Here is a 16,716-nt window from a genome sequence, read left to right as displayed (position 1 = left end):
CCACCCCCCTGATTTCTTCTTCTTCTCTTTGTCTGTTATAGGTTTATTAATAAGGAGACACGAATTAATATAAGTACCGATGTACTTGTTTTCGAATCCTCTTTGTTGATTTTGTATTATTTTGTCACTACCATATATTGAATAAAATACTACATATAATAATGAGATAACTCCACTTTAAGTTCCGCTGCCAAACCTGTTACATGTACTACGCATTCGAAACTGTCTTCCCAGCATGACTGTAGCTTTGATAAATCATTTCTTAATAGAAAACCATGCCTAACGGGACTTGTATGATAAAAATAAAAATGTAATCAAAGTGTTTTAAACGTTAGCCAGCTGAGAGACTAGACTAGGATTCGAACCCTTGACTTCAGCACGTTGTACTATTGTTCTACAGGTAACCGACTCAGCTTCATGGTCAAAGAAAGTATATCTAACCTGAAATTAAAGGGAGGCCAACTATTTGTCCGAAAAACTATAAGACAGCGGAATAGGGATCCTTAAAGAAAGTAAAATGTTATAAATAGAATGTCAGGGTAGACTATTAACAATACGAGATAACTGCTTGTATCATTACCACAGAGATGTTGTAAAAGTCTTCCTATAATTTAGAAAATTCGAGAGAGAAATTAAAGCAAAGTAGACAGAGGAATAGATTTAATTTCTTTTCCTATTGTCGCCGTCGAAAGCAGAGAAGGCACCGTTTGTTTGTTCCTTGATTTTTTCCCTTCCTTCCTTCCTTCCTTCCTCCGTAAGCCAATAAGAGTTTTTATCTTCGATGAGTTCTACTCCTCCTACTTTCATTTTTTTTCAAAAGATGAGTTATGAGAAAATTCGAAACCCACAAATCAAACGGAAAGAAATTACCACTTCATAGAATACCCTCAAACATGTTTAAACCAATGAAAATCAATTAAAGCCTTGGATTCAGTTCACGATATTTCTACTCCAAAATAGAAATCACCAATATCTCAAAAACAAATATTAAATAAAATAATGACATTGTTGAAATAGAGAAGAAAACCCAATTAATTCCGAAAAATAATTAACTTGCAAAGGACTGGACCGAACGAGGCAAAACAAAAAGTATAAAAAACAAAACTATAACGGGATAATAGGGGAAAATGAAATGGAGAACTGAGAATCTTTAAACTCAAAACAAAATCCATAAACAGCTTTAAGTTGGTAAAACTGATACTGAGGTTTCAATATGTTTCAAGAAAACAGCGGAAGATTTTGTCAGAAAGCCCAAACCTATTAAAGTCACTCACAAAATAAAAATCAATAACGAAGCTTTCACAAAAAAGATTGTGTACGTATCACAGTCACCTCGTCGGGGAAACTTCCAACCCAATACACAATACTGTATGCATGGTGTTCTGTAGCAGATTCATATTTCATAATCAATATCCGAAATTCAATTTCAATCTGTAATCTGATCCACGGGGTACATTTACATGAACTTCCCAAAAGGATATAAATCAATTTCTTCCTCGTCTTGAGATTGGTAAAAATCTCTGAGAAAATAAATGGAAATATATTTCATTTTGTTTTGTCCTCGGTACGCACAATTTTGTGCAAAATTTAGATTAAAACAGATCAGAAATAAAGAAGATATATTCATGAATTTTACTGCATTTATTTTTTACCGATTCGAATTTGTGATGTTATCATAGCTTGATATGATTAAATCTGTAATCTGACTTCTCGCTGTGGGATATTTGATTTGATTAGAACGTAGATGACACAAACGAAAATAAAAATAAAACTAAAAAAAGAGTTCTTATAAATATTATGAACCCAGAATTATATTCACAATAACGAAGTAGTGACGTGACGTGGAAATGAATTTCCATTAGGCATGTATGTATCCAATTATTTTAAGTGCAACTGGGAACTGTCGGCAGCTTTCCGTAAACGAGAAATTTTCGTTAACGGAAAGTGCCGACGGTTTCCGATTGTACTGTATTGTAATAAAGTAATAACAAATAAGATATGAGTATAGCTTACAGTCTCCACTATTAATAGAACAAAACTCTTACCCGCGAGAGTGTTCTGGGTTAAAATTAAAAGACGAAGAGTCGCAATGTCCAAAACCTACTAGAATATGTGTCAAAGGCAACAGTTATATGATGGGAGGAAGCCCACGAGAGGAAGAAAGCCAAGTATGATGAGCTAATGGAAAAGTGCAGGAGCAGAGGATGGACAGTATGGCTCTTTCCAGTGGAGGTTGGCTGTAGAGTTTTCCCCGCACAGTCAGTGTGGAGGACACTACAGTCGACAGGACTCACTGGGAGGGCAAGAGCTACCGCCATCAGACGATTGGGAGAAGCTGCAGAGAGCATCGTGCTGGCTATGGCACAAACGAGAAGAGCCGATGTGGAAGCCAACATAGACGAGTAGTGGTTTGGCCACCACTACTGACCCACCAGCCGGAGGATGTAGTGATTAAGGGTCGAAACATCTGAAGAGGGCTGGCCATCACCTGATGACGTCAAATGAGGCATCGCGACAAGAATGACAGCAGTGACGGACTACAAGTCAAGGATGTCACAAGATGCAGAATTGCCATCATCTGTAAGCAATCATCTTCGTATCAATGTCAAAAAAAATAAAACGCTTTACACTGGAACATTTTTTTCGGCATGATTATAGCATTGATAACTCATTACTGAAAAATATCATCTGAAACTTTTGATATAAAAAAAATAATAATGAAAAAAAGTACAGATTTTTTTTTTTTTTTTAGCAACAATGTTCCGAGTGAGGTACAAACGCAACTGAGCCGGGCAAGGATTCGAACCCTAGACCCATTCATATATATGGTATATAGTAGCTGTTCCTCTAACTTACTGAGCAACCTGGTCATCGGTAGTTACTCTTCTAGTTGCCATAAAGCTGCATAGAGAAAATAGTTTTACGGAAAGTGACGACAGTTCCCGATTGATCTAAAACGAAGTTAATGTATGTTGTTTTATGCATGAAAACGTTCAGCAGAATTCTCTCATATTTTGTCTGTAGAGGAACAGATATCCTTAATTGGGCTGTTTCATTAAACAATATTATGGTTTCATAGGTTTGGGACATTCTACAATATCAGATGACACTCTTTATTCCTACATCCTCATTAATATTGGTTGGATCATAATCACGTGGAGGTAGGTGACTTTATGATATTAACTCAGTGATACTACTGTACAATTATGGACTCAGGTGAGGTCTATCACTGATTTACGGACCTGGTCTGAACAATATTCACCTCGGCCTTCGGCCTCTGTGAATGGTTATTTACGGACCTGGTCTGAACAATATTCACCTCGGTCTTCGGCCTCTGTGAATATTGTTCAGACCAGGTCCATAAATCAGGGATAGACCTCACCTGAAGTCAATAATTGTTTTATTATATGACATTTTACAATGAGGTTAATCATTATTTATGTCGTAAACAAATGGATGGCATGGACCATTTTGGAATCACAGAGTGAAGGACTTCCAATACAAAATAACATACACATTGAATTTCAGATTCAATTCATGTGATATTTAATTTCAAGTAAACATTATTTGCACAATCGACATCATCAATATTCATATGGTTAGGAATTTGATGAGATAGCGTGATTGGTAACAGAATTAGAGACTGGCTGGGAAATAACCTATGTCTATTTTTAGTAGCGGTCTGCAACACTTTTCTATTTATAGGTCGAGGGCTGTAACACTTTTCTATTCATAGAACGAGGTCTGTAACATATATACAGACTCCTCATATGACGTCGCTCCTCCAATCAGGACTGTGAATTAGCACCAATCATATAATAATTTTAGAAACAGCAGGATAATGGTGACTTTATGACGTCATTTCAGTTGTAACGTCACAATGTTCTCTGCCAAATGCAGTTCATTCACTCATACAATTTTCCCATGTTCAATCTTGTTAGGTGAATAAAACATTATTTAGCATCTAAAATAGGAATTAAAGACTTTTATTTCAGTAAGTATGTGGTTATAAGAATATGAAAAAGTGATATTGACATCAATTTTGTCTTGGTTAGTATCACTTTTTCAGGTTCATATAACCATAAATTCACCTCAACAAAAGTCTATTCCGTCTTTGCGTATTACAGAGTTATCTTCGCGTGTGCGTAGGTATTGATTGTTACTTCATTGGTTTGTGAGAGTAACGTCATCAATTTTTGAGAAAACGACGTAATTATCTCACACAAACCAATGAAGTAACAATCAATACCTGCTCACAAGAGAAGATTACCGCTAGGGCTGAAAATTATACACCCGTCACATTCCATAAAACATCTGCCCTGTTTCCTTTCATAATGGAGTGGCATAATTTGAACTCTTTTTACTAATTATTGTAACAAACTGTATGTGTCACCCTAGTAAAATATATATATATATACTAGCCGCTTCCTACTGGCTCGGCTAGGGAGAATTTCTCTTTAGCTCATTCGGTAGAGCGTAAGACTAGTAAATCAAAGGTTACGGACTCGACTCCAAGCGGAGGCATTGGAAAAATAATAACCTCTGTTACATTGGCGCCCACGTAGGGAGCCGGGAAATATTGACAAAATACCCAGCGATAATTTCACAAAAATCGCTATGATCCCTATAGATAACTCGGGACGTCACCCTGGTGAAATACTAGCCGCTTCCTACTGACTCGGCTAGGGATAATTTTTCTTTACCTCATTCGGTAGAGCTCGATCCCTAATTGGAGGCATTGGAAAAAATAATGACACCTGTTGCATGGGAGGGGGTGGGGGGTAAACTATACAGACGAACAGAATAATGAATAAATCACAATCCCTCACGTTAGTGAGAAATAACTATCTCCTTTTAAATTCTTTTGATTGGGGATGGAGATGTATATCCGCCCCATCAAAAACCATTTAAGGAGTCGGTTATTTCGCACTATCCCATAATTACCAGTCAGACATATATACTACCTTACTTGCCCAAAGTTTACGTGCTTCCGACCAATTTTTCAGTCGCATAAAAGTGACACTTTGAATTAACTGATGTTAGGAAAAGACACACACACGCTTAATGCATGAGCATCTCATAATGCACAAAAGTACCTATAAAGATAACGAAAGACAGGTTTTCAACCTTTTTTTAACAATAAATGTGTGTGCGTTGCCGCCAATCTGAGTAAAGGGGCGTAACTCCTACAAGATTATGAGGTACCAGTCTCAAGTGCGCCAGCTCAGTCTTTTTCCGACCCTGGTCTCAGTTTCACCACGGAATTAGATTAGAAGTCCGTGGTTTCACTAAAGTTCCTTAACTTGACGAAGATCCTAAAGTTAAGTTATTTTCCCCCATTGCAACACATTGCTCTGAAGTTGTTTTCCTTAAAGTATCAATATTTATTCAAAATGATAATAATTAGTCGTGAAACTTGAATATGATAGCAAAACGCGGGTTAAGGTCAAAATAATCAAAACAAGGCGATTAACTTTGGGTTAGTGTATTGTTTTTATTTTTATTTACTGTTTGACGGCCCATTGACAAAGTGAGTCATTTAGGGCCAAACAACATTTTAAAAAGAGACCTTCAAAAAACACATTAAACTGAAGCTAAATACAATTAAAATGTAAAGAATAAGAAAATACATGAATAGCAAACGAATTGGCTGCAAAATACATGTATATCATATCTTACGTATACTTTAAAGATCAACTGAGTGTAAATAACCGTATATTGAATGCACAGAAACTCACATTTTCAAATAAACTTTTCATAGAAAGTATATTATAGAATCTATCGCGTATTTGTTTGAAATCAGTGCATTCAATCATAAAATGTTTGACTGTAAATGATTGATAATATGCATGTTCCTTACGTAAAATGTAACCATGTGTGATATGTTACGTTATGAACACCCATGCATTTCAAGATTACAAGCAACACATACATGTATTTCACTTTCAATTGACGAATTTCTACCACACAAGTTTTAATTATAAGGTGTTTTTCTTCTAACTTAAGTGCCTTCGTTGTTTAGTTTAAGACATCATTAGTATTACAGATGGCGACAAGTGCAGTGTTTCATAAACTACAGGGTCCAAACATGTAAATACCCCCAAAATTGCCGTTTTAAACAAAATTGAAGACACAGTGATCGCAGGCTCAGACGCTTTGAAAAAAAAAATCGCACAAGATCATTCACTAATTGACTTATAGGGAATTAAATGAAAGGCTACGAATCTAAACAAAAGGGAATTGAATTAAAACTATATTGTGGTTGAGGACTTGACAGAAGTCACGGGGCCCCTGGGGAAGTGAATAAACTTGAAAATATCAAATGTTTTACCAATCTGATTAAAATCATCTGTTACATGGCTCCGCCTACGAAGTTAACGAAGCCATCATATGTAACATATGATTTTAATCAGATTGGTGTTTTACAATCGTGCAGTTTGGATGGAAAATTATTTCCCCAAAAAATATCCACATAGCTGACGGATAAGAACATAGGAAATCTTGGCTGATAGGAACTTACTGCGGCATAGTTTTAATGGACTTGTATGACAAATGTATGCTTGGGAGTGTTGGCACGTGCATTCTTACAAAGTTCCTGCTATATCCCGTCCAATAGATACCCAACTCAACCTCATCGCTTATAGACTCTGTTTGATAACGTCAACCCCCACCCCGAGTCCAGTTGTTCCGTACCACCGGCAATCCATACCAGTCACGTGCACCAATTAAACATCATCCCCGGCCCTATACGTACAAAACGATAAGGGCCCGCACTGGGAGACGTATATTGACACAAGACTTACAGTATAGTATAATATGATTGAACGCTCATTCTACCTATATATGGAATGCCAAATACGGGAATTGTCAATCAAAACCACGGAATTAGATTTTTTAAGTCTGTGATCAAAACACAATGCTTGATCAGATCACGGACTTAGAAAGGGGAAAAAACCCACACCTGATTCATTTTGCTTCAATTCTTAAACAGAATTCAAATAATTTGGGGAAAATTTTAATAATGCTCTATAGCTACTGCCCCTCAACAAGCACCATTCAGGTCATGTTCGTATCGTGCTTCGGTTCAGTGCCGGTGTTTTAGGGGTGGCACAATTTAACCAAAAACACCCAAAACACCCCTAAACACACAGAAACCCCACCCAAACACCTAGACACATCCAAGTAAGATCACAAATAAACAGGCGTCACTTAAATTATATATATATCAGTTAGTATGATAATGTATACGTTTAGTAACCGGCCTAATTTTCTGAATTGGTCACCCTAAAGAGTGCTCAAACAGGTTTCGCGCGCCTATAGCAATTCGTTAAGTGACTTTTTGTAAAAAAAAAAATCTGATTTATACAGTAAATGCCATCACCTAACTATATGCAAAAGTTCGATATATACTGTCCCTGGTCGCACGAATAGAAATATTGAAATTCACATGTTAAATGTGACATGGTCGGGATCGCTTTCGTTTATCCGGTTGAAGCGGTTTAATTCTGATACAAAAAGGATCTACATTAAACGGAAGTACATGTATATATTTAGAAGAGTAATTGAACAACATAGTAGAATAATTTCAAATGCACAGTTTTGGGGTTATCTCAATAAAAAGGCAATCAACACAGATCTGTCTGAGCCCTCTCTTGGAGCACAGAGTCACGTTACAAATGTCTGAAATACACATATGCTATACTGATACGGGCCACAACACACATAAACATACACGTATGTTTATGTGTGTTGTGACCCGTACCAGTATAGCATATGTGTATTTCAGACATTTTTAACGTGACCCTGTGCTTGGAGTTTATTGATTAAAAGCGGTGTAACTTGATAAAGGTAGGCAACCCGGGCTAACAAACATGGCGCTGTCCAGTAGATTCATGCTCTTGAATGTACAATCAACCCGTAGGCTTGCTAAAAGATGCCTTTGCTCAAGTATAAATAATGAGGTATGGTTTACATCAAAGACAAAAAAGGAGGTAGTTGCTTACCTGTTATTCATATCTAGTTCTGTTTCAGCTAAATTATATTTGTGATTGAATATAACCTTGTTTCTCCTACGTTACACGGAAATAGATTAGAAAAAGTCCGCGTACGTTAGTAGCATCTCGTTCTACATTAAGACATTGTTCTTTGCTATTGTATACATTATCACATTGTCATATCTTGGATAGTTAGAAATCAACTCGTACGATTTAACACGAACATGTATGTCGATTTTCGGTGAACAAATGGATACCTCGCGATTCGTGTTACTCGCCTACTTTCGTTTTACCTATATTTATTATGTAGCCAGATACGAATCTGGCAGTGGTGATATCACTCATACTTACATTCCCATTACATCCCATTTGTTTACACTCAAAATGATGCAGAAATTTTGTTGCATCATTTTCAAAGCCTTAAATTGTTGAGTGTTAACATATGTACATAGGATTACGGTCGTCTTCTAGCTTCATGTTAGAGGGAATTTCCTTTTAGCTCAGTGGTATGTTGTCCTACATGTATATGCTGGAGGGAATTTGATCTCCGGTTGTAGCACACTATTCTCTCTTTCCTGTTACAGATGGGGTCAGTGGCCCTTCCTGTGTTGACAGGGAGTTAAAACCTAGGTTGTTGTGTTGTTTGAGGGCAAACGCATTTAAAAAAGGGGAGGGGTGAAGTGTGACAGATTTTAATTGTACATAGGATAACAGTCGCCTTCTTAAGCTTTGTACCAGAGGAAATTTCCTTTTAGCTCAGTGGTAGAGCAACTGACTAGAAAGTCTGGGGTCGCAGCAATCTCACACTTCCATCTTTCTAAATGTTACACAGACTATTGCCTCGTCAGTAATTTATATTGATGTAGGTAGGCTAGTGTTTGTGAATGGGCAGAATTTGGTCAGTAACTAGCCTGAGTTTCCTCTGGCCCTGACACCAGACTTGGACATTTTGACAGATAGATGTCTGGTGTGGGGCCAGAGCGTTTGGTGTCGGGGAGTGACTAATCAACAAAAAGATGCGGATCGGAAATCTTCTCAACAAGAATAATATTTTCTGTTTTTGTTCCGGATCAGTACGGTTTGTTGATTAGTCACCCATTGACCTGCAAAATGGCGTTCGCTCAGATGGGAAATTTTGAGCAATTGAAAACCCAGGACTCTACAGACAGAATGTAACAGCTGATGGTGACGATAAGAGCGGATTTCGCTCAATAAATAATCAATTTATCGATATATGTGAGGTATGTGTTGTGTCATAGTAGATTTTCGTTGTCACTGGCTCAAAACTCCCCGATACCAAATGGTGTTGAAGTAGTCCACGTTTTCATAATTATAGTAGTGCACTCTGGCCCCACACCAGACATCTATCTGTGACAATGTCTAAGTCTGGTGTCAGGGCCAGCGGAAACGCGTGCTGGTCAGTTACCTATCTGTTTATTGAACTTGAATCATGCAGTTCAAATGGTGATGGACTTAACCTGTGAATGTATGCCTTTTTTATCCACTCTATTTATAATTGTCAGTGTAGGAATACTATTATTCATGTGCTGTAAGGCACCTTAGAGTAATTTTGCAAATTATATAGGGCACTCTACATTTTAATGTTGTATATAAAACCGTTTGCAAAGATGGCGAAAATATCTTGAAATTGTAATTTCAATCGTTCTTTATGTACTGTGCTTTTTATATCATCTGCAAAAATTCATCATGATTTTAACAGATTAGTGATAAATTTCTTTCTTCAAAATCAAGCTTAACAAACAAAAGATCTTAAACCCCATAAGACAGGACTCCAAAACTCCCCCAAAAAAATAATTAAATGATATGAATGATTTCTTTAATCCGCAGAATGTCACATTTCCGGAACGGGTGTTCTCCGGAATTCAGCCAACTGGTATTCCACATATCGGTAATTACTTTGGTGCCATCAAAAACTGGATCCGCTTACAAGACACTCATAGCAGTGTCATGTATAGCATTGTAGATCTACATTCAGTCACAGTACCGCAAGATCCGGCCATCCTTAGGTAAGATTTCGAACGGAAATATCAAAAAGCTGAGAAACAACTCACATTTTCCACTAATCTGAAGGTAATTAAGTTTGCTATTTCAAAATTATCTTTTTGTTTTGGTAGTACTGTAAATATTCATGTGTGACCTTTAATTTGGCATGAGACTGTATGTATGTGTATCAAGAAAACAACCCTTATAGATTTCAAAAATACATGGTATATTGGCAAGACCTACACTAGATACATTATATGTCTACACAAACTCTCAACATTAGTTTACAGCTGCCACTTTGTTCCAGAAGCAAATATGTTTGTTATCAGTTATGAATAAATATAAATTTGTGGAACCTTTTTTTTTTGGATTGTTTGTGTTTTACGTCCTATTAACAGCTATGGTCATTTAAGGATGTGCCAGGTTTTGGTGGTGGAGGAAAGCGGGAGTTCCTGGGGAAAAAACACCGACCTAGCTACGGGCAGTACCTGGCGACTGCCCTACGTAGGCCTCAAACCCGCGACCTAGTGGTGGCGGGCTAGTGGTAGCAGAATGTTGTCCGAGGCCTTAGCCACCGAGGCCCCCTTTTGTGGAATCATCTTGTGTTTATGTTACTTGTTGTCAACGAAAGTCACAATAAATTTCCAAGAACTTCCTTCAATGTTTCTTTTATTGAATTGCTTAAATTTTTTCATTGGCAGAGAAAACATTATGTCTATGACAGCTTGTCTGCTGGCCTGTGGAATCGATCCGGACAGAGGAATATTGTTTCAACAGTCACAGGTAAAATATCAAGCATTGGGGTGGTCGGTTGGTGCAGTGGATTACACACTTGCCTTTCACCAAGGCAGTTGGGGATTGATTCGCCGATCAACCGTGAAAAGGTTTGGCGTCACCTGTCCGACCTTGTGGGTTTTCCCCGGGTGCTCCGGTTTACTCCCACATTAAGATCCCCCGCACGCTAAATCCAGGCCAACAAAAGTGGTTTATAGTATAAGTTGTAAAAACTTGTGTCATAATTGTTGTAAAATGAATAAAGTTTATATTTTTTATATATATCAAGATTTAAGCACATCACATGATAATTTCTAGGAAGGCTATTGGATAACTACCCTTGTTCTATATGGTATAGTGCACTGACTTCCTTGACAATTGGAACTATACATGGCGACGGGCACTAAACCTTTTTTATCAACCCGCAGTAAAAAGTAAGGTGACGCCAAGAGTTTGCGTCCCTTCTCGTAGAAGGCACTGTAAATTCTGTTTTCATTTCATTGTTTTCTTCTGCCAAAAATGGCTTCAAATTGCTTTACAGAGGCACAAATGAGTATAAAGACAAAACAGACAATACCATTAGATGTATCAATACTCAGTGTTCTATAGAGGAAAGTGAACAAGACACCGCAATTTACTGGTAATAGAAATAAATGAATTAAACAATGTGTTGGCAGATTTTCATGCAAATATAAGGAACATATAAAGGGGAAGGTTACTCAAAAAGTTCTTGTCTTTCAAATGTGAAATGAAAATCATGTGATGTACTAAATCTATTATGTCTCTTTCCCTCGGGAACCGTTTTCTGATAGCGTTGTCTGGGGGGATATATAATGTCCCTGTCTAGTTGCTCGGGCACTATACCTCCCCCGTCCAACTGTCTAAGATTTGGTTTATTTTGGTTTAATTTTGATTAACATCCTATTAATAGCTAAGGTCATTGCCTCCATATGTGTAGTGTATGTGTGCTTGCGTGTGTGTATGCAAGAGGCAGCTAGGTATGTTGGCGTGCTTGCATCCTTGTGATAGCACGGATCTGATGCCAACTTTATAGTGCTATCTCACTGAAATGCCATGCCAAAGGCACTAAGCACAGCATTCCGCCCGGTCATACTGACAACGGGTGAACCAGTTGTTGCCTTTCACCTTAATGCTAAACATTAAGCAGGGAATAACAACTACCATTTTTAAGGACTTTGGTATGTCCCGGCCTGGGGACAGAACCCATTTGCCTTCCTCACCTGGGCATACGCTCAACATTTAAGCCAAAAGTGAGGTATTGCCAAGCAAGGCGCAAGGAAATAAAAGGTAGATAGAAGAAGAAAGAAAGATAAAGATCCCAAATATTGCAATGGGCGCATCAGATTTATTTTGATCCCCCACCTGCAGGGGTGACACTCTTAAGAGATCAGACCCTCAGGAAAACTGGCCATTATATACTAATACAGTCTTCCACAAATGGTGTCTCTTTGCAGAAGAACCTACAATTTTGATGTTAAAATTTTATATATATCATAATGTTTACATACCCTTGTAAGTATGATTGTATACATACAAATATTAATAAAGTAAAATTATTTAACGTAATTTGCCCAAAACACTTGTCTTTTCACTGCAGATTCTGCTTTCTAGGAGAGCTTAGACCTAGATCTAATTTATCAGTAAAGGAGCTGCTGTGGCCAAGTGGTTAAGGCGTCTGACATTCTGCTACCACTAGCCCTCCACCACTGGGTCGCGGGTTCGAGACCCACGTGGGGCAGTCGCCAGGTACTGGCCGTAGGTCGGTGGTTTTTCTCCCGGAACTCCAACTTTCCTCCACCACCAAAACCTAGCATGTCCTTCTTAAATGACCATAGCTGTTGATAGGACGTAAAACACGAACAAGCCAAATATGAAAAAATACTGAAATCAATAACTTGAGTACTTGAGGACTACATTTGTTTACAGGTACCTTATCACACGGAACTTGCCTGGATCCTGGGATGTCAATGTACACTAAGTCGTCTGGCACATCTACCTACATGGAAAGTAAGACTGACTTTCGCTTCATTTCACATGGGTTCCATCTCATATTCTAAATCACCAGTTTCGTTCCTTCCTGACCCTGTTGTTTCCGATCCCTCATTTTGTTCCATCCTGCCCCTGTAATTCTCAATCCCAAATTATGTTCCCTTCTGCCCCTGTTGCTTCAATCCCTTATTTTATTTCTTCCAGTCCCTGTTGTTCTTCATCACTTATTTTATTTCCACACCTGGCCAACAAGAGTGATTAATATAAGTTGAAATAATTTGTTTTATAATTGTTGTAAAATAAATGAAGTTAATACATTATATCCCTTCCTGCCCCTGTTGTTTCCATTCCTTATTTCCTTCCTTCCTGTCCCTGTTGTTTCCATTCCTTATTTCATTCCTTCCTGACCCTTTTTCAATGTTTTCCCACATATTAGTATTTTTCAATTTTGAAGGAAACACTAGGAATCTTGAAGGCCAAATTTAAAGTGAGATGCTGGGGACATCAGAATGCAATGGCTTGATATGGTAAAGGAAAAGAAGTCTTGAGTGTACATTTGAATTTTTTTTAATACAGGAAAAGTCAGCGGCAACGAAAGACGCACTGCTAGGATTGTATACGTATCCAGTTCTGCAGGCAGCTGATATACTTCTTTACAAGTAAGTCGGTATAGGTCAAGTCATTTTATTTCTCCCACAAACACTGCCTGCTAGGGGTTGATCAACATTTATTGGTAAATCACATAGTGGGTTACACTCTTGTAGTTATTTCATTGGTCAATTTTCTATTTTTGGCATCAAGTGCCATTGCTTTGCGATGACATTTCCAATGTGATGTCTATGGCAGCACATTTCTGCCATCGACTTTCGACCTACGAGTTACCTATGTCGACATATTTTATAAAGATGTCAACGACATAATCTCAGAAGATGTTGACATAATCTCAGAAGATGTTGACATAATCTCAGAAGATGTTGACATAATCTGTGAAGATGTTGACATAATCTGAGAAGATGCTGACATGACATAATCTGAGAAGATATTGACATAATCTGAGAAGATGTTGACATAATCTGAGAAGATGTTGACATAATCTGAGAAGATGTTGACATAATCTGAGAAGATATTGACATAATCTACATCAATATTCCTATGTCAACATCTTTTATAAATCATGTCAACATAGGTAACTCGCAAGTCGCAAATCGACGGCAGAAATATGCCACCATAGACATCATATTTCATGGCAATTAATTAATTTGTTAATGATGTATTCCAAATTAAAAACAAATGGTCTACATTTTTGCTATTTCTAACAATTCCTTTACAGGTTTTCCTAGATTTATCACCAAACTTCTTTATAATGCCAAAATGTTATTGGACAAACTGCGACAGTATAACAAGATTCTGTTATTTATGTGTTTCACCTCTTCACAATCACGATTTTACAGAGGCACTGAAGTACCAGTGGGAGAGGACCAGTTTTGTCATATAGAACTTGCTCGTGCGCTCGCAAAATTATTCAACAATCGATTTGGACACCTCTTCCCCCAACCCTCAATACTGCTGAGTAAGTATTTAATAACATGTCAACATTTCTTTTTAACCACTGATTTGAATTTGACCAAAATTTAACTGGAAGCATCCATTAGTGGTTGGGATTCAAAATAATTACCAATGGAGGGGCTTGTTGTCCCCCTATCCAGTCTCATTAATCCAGTCACCACTAATCTGGTTGTCCTACTATCTAGCCTCATTAATCCAACCACCACTAATCTGGTTGTCCCACTATCTAACCTCATTAATCCAGTCACCACTAATCTGGTTGTCCCACTATCTAGCTTCATTAATCCAGTCACCACTAATCTGGTTGTCCCACTATCTAACCTCATTAATCCAGTCACCACTAATCTGGTTGTCCCAGTATCTAGCCTCATTAATCCAGTCACCACTAATCTGGTTGTCCCCCCTATCTAACCTCATTCATCCAACCACCACTAATCTGGTTGTCCCACTATCCAGTCTCATTAATCCAGTCACCACTAATCTGGTTGTCCCACTATCTAACCTCATTAATACAGTCACCACTAATCTGGTTGTCCCCCCTATCTAACCTCATTAATCCAGTGACCACTAATCTGGTTGTCCCACTATCTAACCTCATTAATCCAGTGACCACTAATCTGGTTGTCCCACTATCCAGTCTCATTAATCCAGTCACCCTAAATATGGTTGTCCCACTATCCAGCATCATTCATTCAGCCACCCTTAGTCTGGTTGTCCAACTTTCCACATAGTGATTTGAAAAAAGACAGATTTGCCTTTTTGTATGCAATATTTTCCTAGTAGCTCAGTCAGTTTTGCTGCAAACAAAGACAGCCTGATTATAATTAAGGCTTTAAGGTTTCCATTTAAGAAAAATCACTAAGATAGATAATTTCTAGATAATTCAATGTTGATTGTAACATGCTTTTTAATTGGTTTCGTGGTTAGTTTATAAAGTGATAGACGTTCACTATTCTCCCCCAAACAAGTCCCTGCAGGTAGGGCGTAAGAATTGTACCTGCTGCCCCCATTGCATGATCGTAAGAGGCGACTAAATTTGGGATCTTATCTTTTCTCTTCTTTCTAAACAACTTTTTTCTTCCAAATGTCTCCCTTGACAATGTCTCACTTTTGGCCTTTAGTTGAGCGTTCGCACCTGTGAGGAAGGCTTTGGGTTCAGTCCCCTGGCCGAGACATTACAGAGTCTGTAAAAATGGTAGTTTCTACTCCTGCTTAATGCTCAGCAATTTAGGAGTATGACGACTGGTTCGCCTGTTGTCAGTATAATGTGACCAGGTGAGGTGTCCTGCTGGGTAGCTTCGGCAGTATGTTTCAGTGTGGTAGCACTAAAAAGTCGGCGTAAGTTCCGCGCTATCACATGGAGACAAACATGAACATATCGCAGCCTCCCAAAACACACACGCATGCATCTTGCACACAGGGGAGGCCGTCCTTAAATGACCATAGCTGTTAATAGGACGTTAAACAATACTAAACCAAACCAAACCAAATCTCCAAATGTAGTCATCTGTCATATGTCAATAATCGTCTACAACAGTGTCTATAGAGATTGAAAATTCAAACGTTATATTCAATTTTAGAACAGATGAGAGCACATGTTAAGGTTAACGACACAAAATTTGTACATGAAAAGTTTTCCTTTCCAATTTCAGAATTAAATTATCAGAATTGTACAAAATAACAAATTGTTCTATTGATGTTGACACTATTAACTGAAACATAAACTGTTTCGACCTTTATTTAGAGTGCGTTGACCTTGACATTGAAATACAATCTCATTTGAGGTGTTCTTCTTTTTAGACCTTTGTATGCATATAAGGAAAATTCAGAAATAAAGTCACTCGAGCAATGACAATGAACCAGGACAAACTCAATGACACTCCCCTCCCCCNCCCCCCACACTCCCCTCCTCATGAACTTGAAGTGGCCAGCACATAAATAAAAAAAAATGAAATAGGGAAAAAAAATCTATTCTATTATTGCTACAGATTTCTTTTCTGAAAAACAGTGAAACCTGTCTAATCGTTGGATTAGACAGGTTTCACTGTTTTTCAGAAAAAACATCTTGAGTTTTCCGACATTCTTTATATTCCAACTCTTGAGTATTCTGACATCCTGTCTAATCCAACCCCCATTATTCCAACTTCCTGTCTAATCCTACCCCGAGTATTCCAACATCATGTCTAATCCAACCCCCATTATTCCGACTTCCTGTCTAATCCAACCCCCAGTATTCCAACATCCTGTCTAATCCAATCCCCCGGATTCCAACATCCTGTCTAATCCAACCCCGAGTATTCTAACATTATGTCTAATCCAACCCCCAGTATTCCAACATCCTGTCTAATCCAACCCCGAGTATTCCAAC

At 37.9% G+C, this 16,716-nt stretch overlaps 1 protein-coding gene across 1 annotated transcript in view; it reads left to right on the top strand.

Moving 5' to 3' along the window:
* Positions 1–7,850: 7,850 nt before the first annotated feature.
* The window catches only part of LOC110454180 (tryptophan--tRNA ligase, mitochondrial-like), an 11,037-nt gene continuing 2,171 nt past the window's right edge, over positions 7,851–16,716 (top strand). The window contains exons 1-6 of the mRNA XM_021503556.1: positions 7,851–7,961; positions 9,843–10,021; positions 10,700–10,781; positions 12,720–12,800; positions 13,359–13,441; positions 14,234–14,352. Coding sequence (XP_021359231.1) covers positions 7,872–7,961; positions 9,843–10,021; positions 10,700–10,781; positions 12,720–12,800; positions 13,359–13,441; positions 14,234–14,352 — 634 coding nt within the window. The 5' untranslated portion in view covers positions 7,851–7,871. The remainder of the gene's footprint in view (positions 7,962–9,842; positions 10,022–10,699; positions 10,782–12,719; positions 12,801–13,358; positions 13,442–14,233; positions 14,353–16,716) is intronic.

Source organism: Mizuhopecten yessoensis, unplaced genomic scaffold (assembly GCF_002113885.1).
Source record: "Mizuhopecten yessoensis strain PY_sf001 unplaced genomic scaffold, ASM211388v2 scaffold7713, whole genome shotgun sequence".
Lineage (NCBI taxonomy): Eukaryota > Metazoa > Mollusca > Bivalvia > Pectinida > Pectinidae > Mizuhopecten > Mizuhopecten yessoensis.
Note: the sequence above shows the minus strand (reverse complement) of the source record. Positions and strands in the feature narration are given on the sequence as shown.